This window comes from Mesoplodon densirostris, chromosome 8 (genome assembly GCF_025265405.1).
Source record: "Mesoplodon densirostris isolate mMesDen1 chromosome 8, mMesDen1 primary haplotype, whole genome shotgun sequence".
Lineage (NCBI taxonomy): Eukaryota > Metazoa > Chordata > Mammalia > Artiodactyla > Ziphiidae > Mesoplodon > Mesoplodon densirostris.
In genome coordinates, this window is record NC_082668.1 from 36,183,603 (window position 1) to 36,201,504 (window position 17,902).

General features: G+C 40.1%; 1 protein-coding gene across 1 annotated transcript in view; it reads left to right on the forward strand.

Annotated features, from left to right (window-relative positions):
- Positions 1-8,223: 8,223 nt before the first annotated feature.
- The window catches only part of KCTD18 (potassium channel tetramerization domain containing 18), a 29,153-nt gene continuing 19,474 nt past the window's right edge, over positions 8,224-17,902 (forward strand). Inside the window, exons 1-3 of the mRNA XM_060106369.1 lie at positions 8,224-8,356; positions 10,762-10,997; positions 12,581-12,792. Coding sequence (XP_059962352.1) covers positions 10,838-10,997; positions 12,581-12,792 — 372 coding nt within the window. The 5' untranslated portion in view covers positions 8,224-8,356; positions 10,762-10,837. The remainder of the gene's footprint in view (positions 8,357-10,761; positions 10,998-12,580; positions 12,793-17,902) is intronic.

A 17,902-nucleotide genomic window follows, 5' to 3' on the forward strand; every position in this document is an offset into this window, starting at 1 on the left:
ACAAACCAGATTTATAGTGTATTTTAACAACTGGTAGGGCTAGTATCCCTCATAAACTTTTCTTTTTCAATGTTTTCCTGGCTATTTTTTCATGCTTATTTTTCCATATAAACTTTAATAACAACTTGTCTAAGTCCATAAAAATCTTATTGGTACTTGTTAAATTTATAAAATAACTTAGATAAAACTGGTATCTTTATGACATTAAGGAATGTCTTTCATTTGTTTCAAGTCTGTTTTTGTATCTTTCAGGAGTGCTATAAAATTTTTCTCATATAAGATTTGCACATTTCTTGATAACTTAATTCTAAAACATTTTATCTTCTGTTACTACTGTATTCTCTGCTTTCAGGGTCCAAAGTAAAAATATCCATAAGATCTACCTTATTAATTATGCTATTTACATCTATATTTCTTTCCCTCACATTTTTTGTTTACTTGGTCTGCATGTACTGAAAGTGGCATATTAAAAGTTTCCTGCTACTAACGTATTTCTCTCCTTGTTTCTTTGCATGTCCTATGATTTTTGCTTTATAAATGTGTTGCTGAGTTATTTGGTGAATAGAATTTATAACTGTTATATATTCATTGTGAATTGGGACATTAAAACATGTCCTTCTTTGTCTAATTTAATGCATTTTGGTTTAAATTCTACTTTGATATCAGGATCATAACCTCTACTTACTTATCATTTCCAGTTGCCTAGCAAACCTTTGCCCATTCTTTTAGTTTTAGACTTTCTGACATTCTGATTTAGGCATGTCTCATTTTCAGCAGCTTTCTTTGTGAATCAAATTGAAAATCTTTTTTCTTTTAATAAGTTAAACCTATCCATATTTATTAATATGGCATATTTTTAGTCCCACTGTCATATTATTTTATGTTTAAATTATTTTATCTAATATTAATGACATTAATATTGTTATAGTTACATTTCTTTCTGTACATAATGCTTTTTCCTTGTTCTTTTGATTTTTAAAGTTTCTTTTTTTATTTAGGAAAGTTTGTAGTGTTATTCTAGTGGTTATCTTTGTCCTCATACCTTTTATAAAGCCCTTAGTTGTCTTTCTAACCTTTTATTATCTGATTTGTCAATTTTAATATTATCCTTTAACCCCCACCTATTGCTATATCACAATCAATGAACTTATTCTACTTTCCTCTTTCTCTCTCCCTCCTCCCATTTTTATTTGCATTATTTCTGCTATGTTAGAACCAGTTACACATTACATATAACATTATTCTTTGAGCTTTGTTCTCACCTGGTTTTAGTTTTAGGTCTACATTAAATATAGTGAATGATTGCCATCACATCTTTTGATGAAGTTTTGCTACTTGGTTGAAAGGAAATCACTTTTTCAAAGATTCTTCAAGAAAGGCTCATGTATACAAAATTCCCTGAATTTTTCATGTTAAAAACTCATTTTCTATTGCCTTGATACTTGAAGGACAGGTTGACTGAATATCCTTGATTTACACTTTTTTTTTCTTTGTGTTTTTAAAAAAATGCTATTCCACTGCTGTCTTTCTTGTATGTTATTTTTGAGCAGGCTGGTCCCAGTTTAATTCTCTTGTCCTTGTAATTTCTTATCTTTTTTGTTTGAAGGCTTAGGTAATTTTTCTTTATCTTTGAAGTCCAATAGCTTTACTTGCATATGTTTGGGAGCTGACAATTCTGGTTTAATTTCCCCATGTAATTTACGGGTATATAGAATTATCAATGTATCTTCTTTCACATTCTGAACATTTTTTGGATTTTAAATATAGTTCTGTTTCATCATTTTGTTTAGGCAGTTTAGGGACTGCCATTATTTGTATGTTTTTTCTTCTTTCTCTTTCATTTCAACCACTTCTCTCTGTTCCTAATTACTTTTAACTTTGTATCTCATTTTCATTATCTTGGTTATTTTTCTGCCTTTTTTCAATTTCCCTTATTAAATTTTCACTTGATTTTATTTCCCCCCAGAATCTTTGCAACTTTTTCTTCACTTCTGTGATAATTTTTGTCTTTTTCTCCTATTTTCTTTCCTGGATTCAACCTATTCCCTTCTCATTTCTTCCTGTTTCTTTTTTTGTTTGTTTGTTTCTATTTTTTAATTTTTGAATTTCTGGTTCAAGGTGGTTTTTCATATTCCCAAAGTGGATATTTAATTCACTTTGGAGTTTGTGTTGTAGGTTTTTTTTTGGTTTTTTTTTTTCTGCTTTGGGTTAGTTTTTTTGAGGGGAAGCACTTTTACCAGCTGAAGTTGTCTTGTTTTCTGTTTTCTTCTTATAATAGCTTCGTGTATATTTACTCTGTTTTCATCTATTCATTTCAAAGAGTTTTGAATGGTTTATAAGATTTCAGGTTCAAGGGTGTCCTCTTCTGCAGTGAAATACTTTCTTAATGGATGATTCTTGTGCATTTATGTGTGTGTATGTATGTGTGTGTGTGAGTGATATGGGCTAAAGATTGCATATTTTCACAGCTTTGGATCTCATTTTTCTTACTTGACCCTAAATTTCCTTTTACTTCTTTTCCTCTTCACCAAGTTCCAAAAGGTGCCTCTCCATTCCTTTTTTTCCCTTCGATACCAGAAGCAACGGTTTTCACACACTGTCACCTTGAATTATGTGCAGCTTTAATTTTTAAAAATACATAGTAAGTGCTTTGATCTATGAGGGTTCTTTACCAGTATTTTAGCACAAAAGCAGACTTTCTCTTTTTTGTGGTTATCTTAGATCAATCATAGGTCCACCAAGAGCCTTCTTCTTTTTTTGTGGCAGGAGAATGGGACACAGCTTGCCAAGATCTGCTTTTTATTTTTCTACTTCCAGATAATTTGAAGTTTGGGCATTCTTAGTTATACAGATGGCATGGGTTTGGTGCAGTTTTATTTGTTATCTATTCTGTATTCAGCTTTTTGGAGAATGATTTGGGAGATTCAGATTTACACTGTGATGGCTGCTATTATGTTGGCTACTCAGGAATTCCACCTCTAGTGTTATTTTGATGAAAAATAATACTCTGCACAAGGAATTTTTAAAAGAAAAACAATGCAGCTCATCCAGGTTTTGCGAGTAAAGGGGCAACCAGACACCTCATTCTCTTTCCAATACCTTGTCCTGGGTTGGAAGGAGGGGGCTGCTTATGGTTTGGGAATCTTTTCCTAAAGGATGAACATAAAGTTATTTCCTCCTCCTCAATCATGATAAGTCCATATGTTTCCCATTCCAGAAAGAACCAGAAGAGGAGGGTAGTCTTGAGTCTGATCAGGTCTATGACTCAGGCTCTGATTTATCTGGTGCTTCCTATCTCCCTTCCCCTCAAGCTCCTATGCATCAGAGTTAGGATTATCTTTTACTTCTGCAAGAGCTGGTGGAGGGAATAGTCACCTAAAGGCTTTCTTAACGCTTGGGTTCCTTGTAAGACCTGTGCATTCACTCAGTTTACCATAGAATTGGGAGCAGCCAGAGGGTGAGGTGACCCAATACTACTGAGCTAAATACCTGGGTTTTGGCTTCAACTTTGCACTAATAGAACATTAGGACTGTTCTCATCATGGCTCAGATCCCTGTTTACCTTAATCACCCCAATAGTTACAAACCCTCAAGTTGTCCACTGTTATCTGGGGTCCTAGTCCCATATTGCCAGTATGTCTGCCCCTCTGAGCCAATCCCCCATTCTTCCTATTCCTCTCGAACACTTCCTCTGAGCCCTTTAAAATTCCCTTTTTTAAATGTCCCATCTTTTTTTTTTTTTTAATCGCCCTCTAAGAATGATTTGTGCTTTAGTAGAAAGGGCTCTTTTTTTTTTTTTTTTTTTTTTGTGGTACACAGGCCTCTCACTGTTGTGGCCTCTCCCGTTGCGGAGCACAGGCTCCGGACGCGCAGGCTCAGCGGTCATGGCTCACGGGCCTAGCCGCTCCGTGGCATGTGGGATCTTCCCGGACCAGGGCATGAACCCGTGTCCCCTGCATCGGCAGGCGGACTCTCAACCACTGAGCCACCAGGGAAGCCCCCATCTTTTTTTTTTAATGCACGTTCTCTGCTCCTAGAGGACCTACTTACTTCCTCTGTGGTCTGTAGCCCTCTCAAGAAGTGACTGCTTTTCCTTCCACTCCCCACATACTTCAGGGCCAGGGTTGGTGTCCTCTCTTCTCCCATCACTGCTAACAAACAATTTTTCCTCCTTCCTTTTTCTAAGCCCTAGCTGATCTGAACTGTAGCCATCTGGACACAGTATCTCTCTTTGTCTCTGCAATGTAGTCTGCTAAGGTTCTTCTAATCATCCATTATTGATGACATTAGCTTCTGTTTCATCATCTTTCTCTCTACACCTGCTCCACTCTTGTGGACATTGCTATTTATGGGGAAACTCATCTAATAATAATCATTTGTTAAACTGCTCACCTCCATTAACTTTTCTTCCACTCCATCTCAGCCTGGAACCTTGGCATTATGGTCATTGAATGACCTCCAAAATCTTGAATTCAAGTGTGATATTCTTTGACCACTGCCTCCAATTCTTCCAGCTCACTTACTCTTGTATTCCTATTTAAAGAATTCCTCAATTTCTCTGAGATCTCCCATCCATTAACTTCACTACTTTTTCACTATCCATCACCACCGTTATATAGTTATTTCTCTCCTTATCCAGCTTAGAGTCCATGGTCCTCCATGGGACTCAATCACTTACAAACATCCTCAACTCTCACCCCTCTCTCCTTGTATTACATCACTTGATTAAATCTCAACATTAGTTGAGTCCAATGATCTACTTCCTCAGCAGCACCTACACTGAAGCCGTTGAGTGTTGCTGGGTAAAAGTCACATAACTGGGATGACTAGTTTGCCATCCATGTATAATGATTATAATCTTTAAACAGGCTCTCGTTCTCTCCGAGCAATCCCGTCATGTTTCTATAGAAAGTCTGCCCTTTCAATTTCTCAAGAAAAGTAATTCATACATTATCCTCCTTCCTCAAACCTCTTCCACCCCTCATCACCTTTACTCTTAGCCTCTGACTTTGCTTTAGACTTAATTGAGGAAGTAGAAGCCATTCAATCAGAATTTCCTCATTTTCCCACTGTGAAATCTACCACTTTACCTGAACTGAAATCTATCTTGTCTGTTTTACCTCCTATCCCTGCTCTTGCCAAACAGAAATTCCTCCTGCTCTGGCTCCAGGACCCTTTTGCCTTCTCAAGCATTTCATTCCCTCAGTTGTCCCCCCTTCTCCACTGCATCACCAATCTCTACCTACCTATTGGATCATTTCCATCAGCATAGCCTGCTCTAGTGACTCTCATCCTAAAACTCCATCCCTTGACTTTGTCTCCCACCTCAACCACAGCCCTATTTTTCTCCTTCTCTTTCTTCTCTACAGTTATATCCAGTCTGCCATCTCACATTCACGCTTCAACCCACTTTCCTCTGGGCTTGCTTCCTTATCACCGCACTGAAACTGCTCTTGTCAAGGTCACCAAGAACTCCTATCTTATCAAATCTGGTGGACTCTTGATCTCCTAGCAGCATTTGACATAAATGACACTTTACTTTCTTGGTTCCTGTAGCTTCATACTCTCCGGCTCTCTGGCTCTTTGTTCTAAGCCTGAAATCTAAGTATTGGAGTCAGTGTTCCATCCTGTTTCTTCTTAATTACCTGCCCTTTATGTCGGTGATTTTATCCAGTTCCATGGCTTTAAATGCTGATGCCTTCCAAATTCACACCTTCAGCACCACCGTACTTCACTCCCGTGCTCCAGATTCATTCAGTGGCTATTTGATCGCTTTACTTGTATGCCTGTTTAACATCTCAGTCTTAATAGTTTAAAATACAGCTTCTGATCTCTCCCATAATCCAGCATTTCAGTAAATGGCACCATCATTCAGCTGTTCAGCCAACAATTTACACGTAATCCTGCATTTCCCCTTTCCCTCATATGTGGCAGCCACGAAAACGTACCTCTCAGATGTCTGATTACAGGGAGCATTATTGACGGATGTACTCCACATACTGTGCTCTGAAATCTATCACCGTGTTCCAGGCTGCACTTCCCACTGACGGCTCCCAGCCAGTGACTGAGTTTGGCAGGGATACTAAGGCAGGCCTATTCCTAGGAGACATAAGACTCCTTTGATGAGGGACATTGGCTTGAAAACTCCTCATTGGCTTTCCTGAAACTTTCTTGAACTGCATCATATCCACTTTTCCTAATCTGCATCTAGTCTAAAGGCTCTCTCGGTCCCCTTCAGATCCCTCCCGATTTTTTCCTCACAGGTGTCTCCCCCAATAAACTTTTTGTAGGTTTAATCTGATCTTGCTGTCCACTTTACAAAGAACCTGAACTAACACATCATAGCTGATCCTCAGCATATTTAATGTCATTTCTATTTCCTAAACACATTTCTTGCCCTCATCCACTTCTCTCTATCACCATCACCACTTGAGTAGAAGCTATGCCATTTGTCCCCTGGATTCCTGCAACAGCTGCCTACATTCATTTTATGCCTTTTCAATCCATTCTCATCACAGTAGCCAGAGTGAGTTTTTAAAAATATTAAATCGATCATGCCATTTCACTGCTTAAAACCTTTTAATGGTTTCCCATATGCTTAGAGTAAAATTTAAACTACTTCTGCCACAAGATGCTTGAAAAGCTGGTTCCTGCCCCTCTTCTCAGCTTCATCTCTTATCACCTTCCTCCTGGTCCCCATGCTCACCAAGCTCCAGACATACTAGTGTCCTTTCCCTTCCTACAAACTGTCAAGGCTTTTCCTGCCTTAGGGCCTTTCCACTTGGTCTCCCTTTTTCCTAAAATATGCTTCCCCCATCTCTTCGGAGGATAGGCTCATTCTCACCCTTAGTGCTCAACTTAAATGTCCCCTCATTAGTGAGAACTTCTCCCAAGCCATCATCTCCATCCAACATTATCCTACTTCCTCCCAAGTGGTTATCACTGTCTGTAACTATTTTGCTTAGTGTATGTTTCTGCCACTTGAACAGGAGCAGGCAAATTATTATCCATGGGTGGCCCACGCTCTAAGAATGGTTTTTACATACTTAAGTGTTTGAAATATTTAAGAATATTTCATGACACATGAAAATTATATGCAATGCAAATTTCAGTATCCATAAATAAAGTTAGAACGTAGTCACTCCCATTCGTTTATGTATTGTCTATGGCTGCTTTAACACTACAACAGCAAAGTTGAGTAGTTATGTATGGCCCATAATATTTAAAAATATTTTATATATAAATATATAATAGCCTAAAATATTTACAGATAAAGTCTTCTGACTGCTGCACTAGAATGGAAATGACATGGGACATTAGGTCAGGGACATTGATTGTCCTGTTCAGTCCTCCACTCCCAGTGTCTGGTCCATAGCTAGTGCTCAATAATTGTAGGCTGAACAAACCTTCTTCCTCTCCTGGGTACTATCAATATCTGAGGGAGTAGGTGGGCTTACGCCTCATTGGCTTATTCCCTTCTAAGACACAGTGAGAAAAATTAGGAACCAATTATTATTGAGTCTGGGAGAGTACCTTGAGAATAGGACTGTGTTTTATTCATTTTGAAATACCTAGCCTCTTGCACAAGGTAGGCTGCAGCTGGAAACCAAAAGAACTCTTGGGGTTACTGTTAAGAGGAAATTAGTGCACGCAAAGCATTTAGCAGAATCTCAGGGGTACAGAAGTATTCAATAAATGTTTGCTCCTGTCTCAATTTTCCTTACTGTAACAGGAATAAAAATATAGGGCTGTCACACAGACTAAATAAAACAAGAATGCTCTGTGTGAAACAGCTTTGTAAGCCACAAACACTATCCAAATGCACAAACATTCAAGTGCAACATATGAATGACTCTTGGCATCGAGCAACCCAGTTTGGAGGGAAGGGCCCTTCCTCATCTAGAAGTTAAAAGACCTAACTCATCCTCTTACCGCTTATTAACTGACCCTGGACGATTGCAACTTCGGTGTTGTTTTCTTCATGTGTAAAAGCCGCCTCTGAACGGACAAGACCGTCCCTCGGGGATCCAGCCTGCGTCTCTCTGCGTGTCCTTTCCTTTCCCGGCATGGTACCGAGACTGCCAGACCTCGCGTCCTCCCCAAAGCAGGCGGCGGCGGCGGCGGCGGCGACCGGAGGTGGGAGGACCAGCCCGGGGGCGGGGCTATGGAGGGGCGTGTCCAAGGCGTGTCCGGGGTGTGGCCTTCCTCTCCCGGCCGTCGCCGCCAGGCTGAGGCGCACTGAGGCGGCCCTGGAGCCGCGCTGCTGCACGAGTTGCCGAGCAGCCGGGGAGGCGCTCACTTCCGTGTCGGGCCCCGTGGCGTCCGGCGCCCTCGCCAAGGGTCGGGCGGGCCGCAGGTCAGTCGGGGAGGCTGCCTACCCCGCCCATCCCGTGCGGAGGAGTGGGGCGCCGTGTGGGCCGCGGGCCCGGGAGGCGGCAGGGCGCCCTGATGAAGGGCCCGGGCCGCGCTGATAACACGGGCGCCCGGGGCTGCAGGCTCGGGCTTCAGGCCGATTCGGGATCCCCGGACCGCGGGGAGACCCCCGCGGGGCTTTGTGGTGTCCCAGCCCCTCCCCTTTCGTCCCGCGTCGTGGGAGTCCCTTGAGCGTTTCTCAAAATAGGGTCCGCGGGGGGACTCCCGGCCCCACCTAAGACTTTCTGAACCAGAGTCTATGTCGTGGTCCGGGAATCTGCATTTTCAGCAAGTGTCCCTGATGGTTTTGGTGCAGGTGGTCACGGAACCGCAGTCTGGGCACGCTTCCCCAGAGGGCTGGGCACTGTCGACCCAGCAGGGAGTGCAAGTGGGTGCATTTGAAGGTGGGGCCCTGTGACTGGCCTTGAAATGCTGATGGTCCTCTGCCTTAGGGGTATCTCTTGAATCCTTGCGCCCAGGGTGCTGCTGTGTTCCTATTGCCATCCACCGGAGTCTTCAGACGGACAGACGCTTAGTGAGTGAAGTGCTCAGGTCAGGAGCCTTAGGAGTGAAACAGTGCTGAAGGAGTCGGTGTGGGGTGCAGCTGGAAGAACTTGGAGTTGGTGCTGTGACCTGGATTGGGGCTGACGCCACCACTTATGGCAGGGCAGCCCTAGTGTAGACCCTGCACACATTACTATTTCTTTCTCCAGTGTCCTCACCTGTCAGTAGGGACAGTAACTCCTACCCAGTAGGGCTTTTGTGTGAATGAGGTAATGTCTGTCAAGTGTCTCCTACAGTGGCTGGCACATAGCATTCAGTAAATGGGAATTGTTAAGGGTGATGCAGCTTATAGTCCCCCAAATTAGGGATTAGTCAAGTGGAATAATATGTGGTCAGGGGTAGTATATCTGGGAGAACTGTGCAAGGATTCTTAACTGGGGGTGCAAGGATTCTAACTGGGGGTGCTTGGGAAGGTTATGTAAGCAGTGAGGTTTGCCTGCAGCTTTGAAGAATAGATAGGATTCCAGGGAGCTGATAACAGGGACAGCGTGAACCAGTTCCATTCCAGGCCTCAGAAGTGGTTCTTTCACATGGTTCGTTGTTGGGCTGCTCCTTGGACTTTTAGGCAGTGTAGGAAGTCACATTGATAAGTGGATTTTGAAGGCTGGACTGTTGGCCCATAATAGTTTCTGTCTACTGTGTTTCACACACATGGTGTTCCTCAGACTCTAACGGTCTCCTTCTCTTATTAGAAATTGGCTAAACTGGAGCATCTATGAAAGGATGCTCAAAGTTGATGGCAAAGTGAATGGCCATGGATGTAGTTGAGCCTATTGGTAGCCATTTTACACTTGCTATGAAATGTGAAGATACATTGGGAGTACATTTTTCCTCAGGGTATTGTTTTAGGTTCTGTAGGAATGCCACAGTCAGCTGTGGTTCATCTATCTCCAGAATGGATTAAGAAATAAAATCCTTAAAATGTCTCTAAAGGTTCAGCTATTTCAGAGGGAAGAAGCCAGATGGTTTAGAGATGTCATTTGTTGTTCTTCTGGACCAGTTTGGCTTTTGGTATACATGGAATTCTGATCTCAGTTGATAAATTATATATCCCTTAGTTACCTAACTTAAGAATTACAACTACTGTTGTTAATAATTTCTGCTCTTATGTTTCCTTAAATCTCCAGAGCCAATATAAAGTCCTTCAGTATATACCCTCTTGTAAATTTTTATATTATTATAGATAATATTTATCATTTATTGAGTACTTACTCTGAGCCAGAGACTGTTCTATATGCTTTTTATATTTTCTGTCAATTACTCCTCTGATAGTCCTTTGAGGTAGGCATCATCCTTCCCTCCAATTTAGAGATGGGGAAACAGGCAGAGGAGGATAAGTATTTGCCCAAGGTCCCAGGCTAGTAAGTGGTAGAGCCTAATAGCCTGATTCCATGCTACATGCTGTTCCCCTCTGCAAGTCTACACAGCTCCCTCAGACTTACTTTTTAGTTTAAAAAGATATGTGAATACTGAAGATCATAAGCACACCTCACCTTTGCTTTATATGTAACAGACAATGCATTATCTCGTTTAATTCTTTAAACAGTCATTTCAACAGCTCTGATTTGGTTGGTAATACTTTATTATCATTTACAAATCCTCTGAGCCAGAGTTTTCCAGCTTCTCAGCATATCTCAGACTCCTTTTGTATTACATTAAATCCTTCGATTCAGTATTGCAGGTGCTGAGGAATTTGTTTTAAACCACTTTAGAATGTATTTATTTTTATTACCTATTTCATGTATTGTTGGAAATGTCAGTGGTGATTGTCCTTTGTTTTTACAGAGGGGTACTGTGACCACCATTGTTTTGCAGTTTCTGAAAGTGTTTCCAGGCAAAACTTCAGGTGTCAGAGAGAGCAATGGAAGGTCACAAGGTAGAAGAAGAGGCGTTGGATATTCTTCGACTGAACGTGGGTGGCTGTATTTACACAGCCAGGCGGGAGTCCTTGTGCCGCTTTAAGGACTCAATGCTGGCATCCATGTTCAGTGGTCGTTTTCCTCTAAAAGCAGATGAATCAGGTAAATATTTAAAGTCTGTAAGCATTATCATGAATATTCATTAAAATAAGAGTCTAGTTTAAATTCCCTTTAATTTTTCGAATTACAACAGAATGTATTAGCTTAGTATGTTAATTACTGAGATCATTGGGTCATTGGGACTGTATGGAGATTCATTAAGTACATGGAGAAATTAAATACCAGTTTCTAGAATCTGTGATGCTGTTGCTAAAAGTTGACAAAAAAGTGAATGTGTGTAAAGGCCAACCATCACCTAATTATGGGGATTAATCATATTTTGAAAGTTGTTCCATTCATACAACTCAATGGGTAAAGGTATTGAGCCTGATTAAATATATTAGCTTCTCTCTGTGTTCTTCAAGTTAAAAAATGTATTTCTCTGGAGAAAGGAGCTGCCCTCATAGCTAACAGGGCAGGTACTGTCAGTGTAGAATTAGTGTTAAACTCACATCTAGTCCAGCTGCAGAGCCTTGTGTGGGCAGATGTGTATGCCTAAGAAAACATCAGTTCAGTGAGACTGTCAGTCACCCAGGACTGAAAATTGGTGTTTCAGAAGAAACTGTAAAATACAAGGGCTAGGGTCCTGGGGCCACTCTCTGCTTTGAGTGCTCTGGGGTTCACTGAACCTACTACTGGTGGTAAAGAAACTTCAGCAGAGCAAGTAAGGCTTTTTGTACATCTTAGGCATTCTGGGGCTCGTAGAACCCACTCTTGCTTCTGTGTTAGAAAAAAGGGATTGAGGAGCTCAGAGCATGAGGGGCTGTTAGTAACCCTGGGTCTGGAGAGATTGCTTTGCCAGGTGAATGGCAGTTGGAAGAATCGAAAACTCACTGATGTCTGGTGCCCAGGACTTGATGTCCATCTGGACAGAAAGTTTGTTGGTGTAAAGGTGGTAAGCAGGGACTGAGTTGTTTCCTCTGCCTCTAAGTTTTTACCTTCTTAATCCCGTCTTAAACTAATCAAGGGAGGAAGGAAATCATTGAGTAACCTCATACCGAAGTGTTTTTTTATTTTTTTAATTCTGCTGAATTGTCTACAAAAAGTCTTTTATCATAAAGTAGTACCAGTATAGTATTTCTTTTCTAAAGTTTCATACAAAGGAACTAACCTAATAAGTCTGAACAAATGGCATGCCCATAGCCAGGAACCCAGGGTTTATTTGTTGGCAACACTGCAGGTCGACTTGTAGGGTCACTGACATACAAATGCTGGACCCCATTATACCCTCATTAGGGAGGAACTCCATACACCTTTCCTGGCCCAGCTGGGTTGAGATTAGGGGTAAGCTTCTGTTTCTACCAGCAGTCTAAGGTCTCCATGGCTTTTGTAGAGGCCATAGTGGGAATATAGTCCTTGCATCCAAGATTTCTAATGGAGCTCAGAATATGTTTTCCTTGCAGGTCAGAATACAGAGGCTCCCCAAATTTGACTAAACCTATTTAAACACTAGATATTTAACTTTCTTTTGAGAAAGAAACATTTCTAATTGTAGAGGTCTTCAGTCTAATTCTAGTTTGACATGTTGAAATTTTACCGTGGTCGTTGGTATCTATTCAATCATTTTTGAACTGAATATTTTCTAGGGGCTTGTGTTATTGACCGTGATGGACATCTATTTAAATACCTTTTGGATTATCTTCATGGAGAAGTTCACATTCCCACAGAGGAGCGAACCCGCATTGCTCTGCAGGAAGAGGCTGATTACTTTGGCATCCCTTATCCGTACAGCCTGTCTGACCACTTGGCCAATGAAATGGAGACATATTCTTTAAGGTCAAATATAGAACTTAAAAAGGTCTTGGCATTTTCTTAAGTTTTACAATATATGTATGAATGTTTATCTAATATTCATTTATTATGCATTTATTATGCACAAAGCAATGTATGTTATTTTGTATAGCCCATGTTGTAACATAAACCTAAATGAGACAGTTTTACTTCTTACAGTATTTGTTTAACTGTATTATATATCTTTATTTGTTTTGTTTTCTTTGTTTTGAATTTTATTTTATTTTATTTTTTTATACAGCAGGTTCTTATTTTTCATTTTATACATATTAGTGTATATATGTCAATCCCAATCTCCCAATTCATCCCACCACCACCACCATCCCCTGCCACTTTCCCCCCTTGGTGTCCATACGTTTGTTCTCTACATCTGTGTCTCTATTTCTGCCCTGCAGACCGTTCATCTGTACCATTTTTCTAGGCTCCACATATATGCGTTAATATATGATATTTGTTTTTCTCTTTCTGACTTACCTCACTCTGTATGACAGTCTCTAGATCCATCCACGTCTCTACAGATGACTCAGTTTCATTCCTTTTTATGGCTGTGTAATATTCCATTGTATATATGTACCACATTTTCTTTATCCATTCATCTGTCGATGGGCATTTAGGTTGCTTCCATGTCCTGGCTATTGTAAATAGTGCTGCAATGAACATTGGGGTGCATGTGTCTTTTTGAATTATGATTCTCTCTGGGTATATGCCCAGTAGTGGGATTGCTGGGTCATGTGGTAATTCTATTTTTAGTTCTTTAAGGAACCTCTATACTGTTCTCCACTGTGCCTGTATCAATTTACTTTCCCACCAACAGTGCAAGAGGGTTCCCTTTTCTCCACACCCTCTCCAGCATTTGTTGTCTGTAGATTTTCTGATGATGCCCATTCTGACTGGTGTGAGGTGATACCTCATTGTAGTTTTGATTTGCATTTCTCTAATAATTAGCGATGTTGAGCAGTTTTTCATGTGCTTCCTGGCCATCTGTATGTCTTCTCTGGAGAAATGTCTATTTAGGTCTTCTGCCATTTTTGGATTGGGTTGTTTGTTTTTTTAATATTGAGCTGCATGAGCTGTTTATATATTTTGGAGATTAATCCTTTGTCCATTGATTTGTTTGCAAATACTCTCTCCCATTCTGAGGGTTGTCTTTTCGTCTTGTTTGTAGTTTCCTTTGCTGTGCAAAAGCTTTTAAGTTTCACTAGGTCCCATTTGTTTATTTTTGTTTTTATTTCCATTATTCTAGGAGGTGGATCAAAAAAGATCTTGCTATGATTTATGTCAAATCACAAATTTATGTCCTATGTTTTCCTCTAAGAGTTTTATAGTGTCCGGTCTTACATTTAGGTCTCTAATCCATTTTTAGTTTATTTTTGTGTATGGTGTCAGGGAGTGTTCTAATTTCATTCTTTTACATGTAGCTGTTCAGTTTTTCCAGTACAGCTTATTGAAGAGACTGTCTTTTCTCCATTGTATATCCTTGCCTCCTTCGTCATAGATGAGTTGACCATAGGTGTGTGGGTTTATCTCTGGACTTTCTATCCTGTTCCATTGATCTATATTTCTGTTTTTGTGCCAGTACCATATTGTCTTGATGACTGTAGCTTTGTAGTATAGTCTGAAGTCAGAGAGTCTGATTCCTCCAGCTCCGTTTTTTTCCCTCAAGACTGCTTTGGCTATTTGGGGTCTTTTGTGTCTTCATACAAATTTTAAGATTTTTTGTTCTAGTTCTGTAAAAAATGCCATTGGTAATTTGATAGGGACTGCCTTGAATCTGTATATTGCTTTGGGTAGTATAGTCATTTCCACAATATTGATTCTTCCAATCCAGGAACATGGTATGTCTCTCCATCTGTTTATATCATCTTTAATTTCTTTTATCAATGTCCCATAGTTTTCTGCATACAGGTCTTTGGCTCCCTAGGTAGGTTTATTCCTAGGTATTTTATTATTTTTCTTCCAGTGGTAAATGGGAGTGTTTCCTTAATTTCTCTTTCAGATTTTTTGTCATTAGTGCATAGGAATGCAAGAGATTTCTGTGCATTAATTTCGAATCCTGCAACTTTACCAAATTCATTGATTAGCTCTAGTAGTTTTCTGGTGGCATCTTTAGGATTCTCTATGTATAGTATCATGTCATCTGCAAACAGTGACAGTTTTACTTCTTCTTTTCCAATATGTATTCCTTTTATTTCTTTTTCTTTTCTGATTGCCATGGCTAGGACTTCCAAAACTATGTTGAATAATAGTGGGGAGCGTGGACATCCTTGTCTTGTTCTTGATCTTAGAGGAGATGCTTTTGGTTTTTCACCATTGAGAATGGTGTTTGCTGTGGGTTTGTCGCCTATGGCCTTTATTATGTTGAGGTAGGTTCCCTCTATGCCGACTTTCTGGATAGTTTTTATCGTAAATCGGTGTTGAATTTTGTCAAAAGCTTTTTCTGCATCTATTGAGATGATCATATGGTTTTTATTCTTCAGTTTGTTAATATAGTGTATCACATTGATTGATTTACGTATATTGAAGAATCCTTGCATCCCTGGGATCAATCCCACTTGATCATGGTGTATGATCCTTTTAATGTGTTGTTGGATTCTGTTTGCTAGTATTTTGTTGAAGATCTTTGCATCTATATTCGTCAGTGATACTGCTCTGTAGTTTTCTTTTTTTGTAGTATCTTTGTCTGGTTTTGGTATCAGGGTGATGGTGGCCTCTTAGAAAGAGTTTGGGAGTGTTCCTTCCTCCGCAATTTTTTGGAAGAGTTTGAGAAGGATGAGTGTTAGCTCTTCTCTAAATGTTTGATAGAATTCACCTGTGAAGCCATCTGGTCCTGGACTTTTGTTTGTTGGAAGATTTTTTATTTTATTTATTTAGTTAGTTAGTTTTCTTTTTTATAAATTTATTTATTTTATTTTTGACTGCATTGGTTCTTTGTTGCTGCATGCGGGCTTTCTCTAGTCATGGTGAGCGGGGGCTACTCTTCGTTGCAGTGCATGGGCTTCTCATTGCGGTGGCTTCTCTTGTTGCAGAGCATGGACTGTAGGCCTGCAGGCTTCAGTAGTTGCAGCATGTGGGCTCAGTAGATATGGCACGTGGGCTCTAGAGCGCAGGCTCAGTAGTTGTGGTGCACGGGCTTAGTTGCTCCGCGGCATGTGGGATCTTCCCAGACCAGGGCTCAAACCCGTGTCCCCTGCATTGGCAGGTGGATTCTTAACCACTGCGCCACCAGGGAAGTCCTGTTGGAAGATTTTTAATCACAGTTTCAATATCATTACTTGTGATTGGTCTGTTCATATTTTCTATTTCTTCCTGGTTCAGTCTTGGAAGGTTATACCTTTCTAAGAATTTGTCCATTTCTTCCAGGTTATCCATTTTATTGACATAAAGTTGCTTGTAGGAGTCTCTTAAGATGCTTTGTATTTCTGCAGTGTCTGTTGTAACTTCTCCTTTTTCATTTCTAATTTTATTGATTTGAGTCCTCTCCCTCTTTTTCTTGATGAGTCTGGCTAAAGGTTTATCAATTTTGTTTATCTTCTCAAAGAACCAGCTTTTAGTTTTATTGATCTTTGCTATTGTTTTCTTTGTTTCTATTTCATTTATTTCTGCTCTGATCTTTATGATTTCTTTCCTTCTACTAACTTTGGGTTTTGTTTGTTCTTCTTTCTCTAGTTCCTTTAGGTATAAGGTTAGATTGTTTATTTGAGATGTTTGTTGTTTCTTGAGGTAGGATTGTACTGCTATAAACTTCCCTCTTAGAACTGCTTTTGCTGCATCCCATAGGTTTTGGATCATCGTGTTTTCATTGTCATTTTTCTCTAGGTATTTTCTGATTTCCTCTTTGATTTCTTCAGTGATCTCTTGGTTATTTAGTAACATATTGTTACTTCTTACAGTTTTTGAAGACATGTTTCTTAATTACCACTGCTCATTTTTTAAGGCCAAAATTGTATTCTAGGACAGTGTATTACCACGCCACTCAAAAGTTCATGGAGTTTTTATTCCTCATTGAAGGTTTAACACTTTTTGATGGCTTTTTTTTAATAGAACTCTTCTTTTGAAGTTCTTCTTAAATTAAGAGCAGTACTGTAGTATGTGAGGGTATAGTGGGATTAATTCATTTACTGAAATGATATTTTTAAAGGATGGTCATGATAAATAAATGACTGTATAAAATCCCTTACCTGATTTAGTGAGTGTAGCAGTTTGTTACTAAGTTAAAACATTAGTTTGATTAGTTCACCTTGAGATCAGTAAAGCTTTTTTTAAGATGCTTCTGTTTTAAATCACATTTGAAATGTCTTTTTTTTTTTTTTTTTTTGCGGTACGCGGGCCTCTCACTGTTGTGGCCTCTCCCGTTGCGGAGCACAGGCTCCGGACGCGCAGGCTCAGCAGCCATGGCTCACGGGCCTAGCCGCTCCACGGCATGTGGGATTTTCCCGGATCGGGGCACGAACCCGCGTCCCCTGCATCGGCAGGCGGACTCTCAACCACTGCGCCACCAGGGAAGCCCCTGAAATGTCTTTACATGACTTGAACAGCTTCATCTGTTTTTGTCTTATTGATAAGTATTATATTTACTATTAATTAGCACTTTTGAACATCTAAGAAAAATATTTTTCCTAGATAATTGTTCATAGTGAAAAGTGATCTGAATTGGTTTGAATTCTTTGAGTTGGATGTCAGTGTTTAGGAGAGGAAGCTGACAGTATGGTTATTAGGAGTGAAGAGAAAGTTGATTTGGTTCCAGATCCCCTTCGGGAATTTGCATGGTCGTATGGGTTCTGCTATTGGAATTATTTATAAACTGAGTTGTCGAACAGTCTTTTGGTGCTGTTTGCCACATCTGCAGAGTGGGGCTAAAAAAGCCTAACTGGAAAGTTGGGACAGATTAACATTCACCTTTATAGTCTTTCATTCTTGGTTTGTATGCACAACAGACACAACATGCGAACATTCATTCTGCCAGCCAGCTCCTATTTATTTCAAATGTTTTTGACATATGGGACCCTGTTCTAGGGACTGTGTGGGACACAAAGAAATATGACATGCAGTTTTTGCCCTTGAATGGTTTATAATGCTGTTGGTGATTTTCATAGATGTGCAAGTGAAGGTAAAAGCCA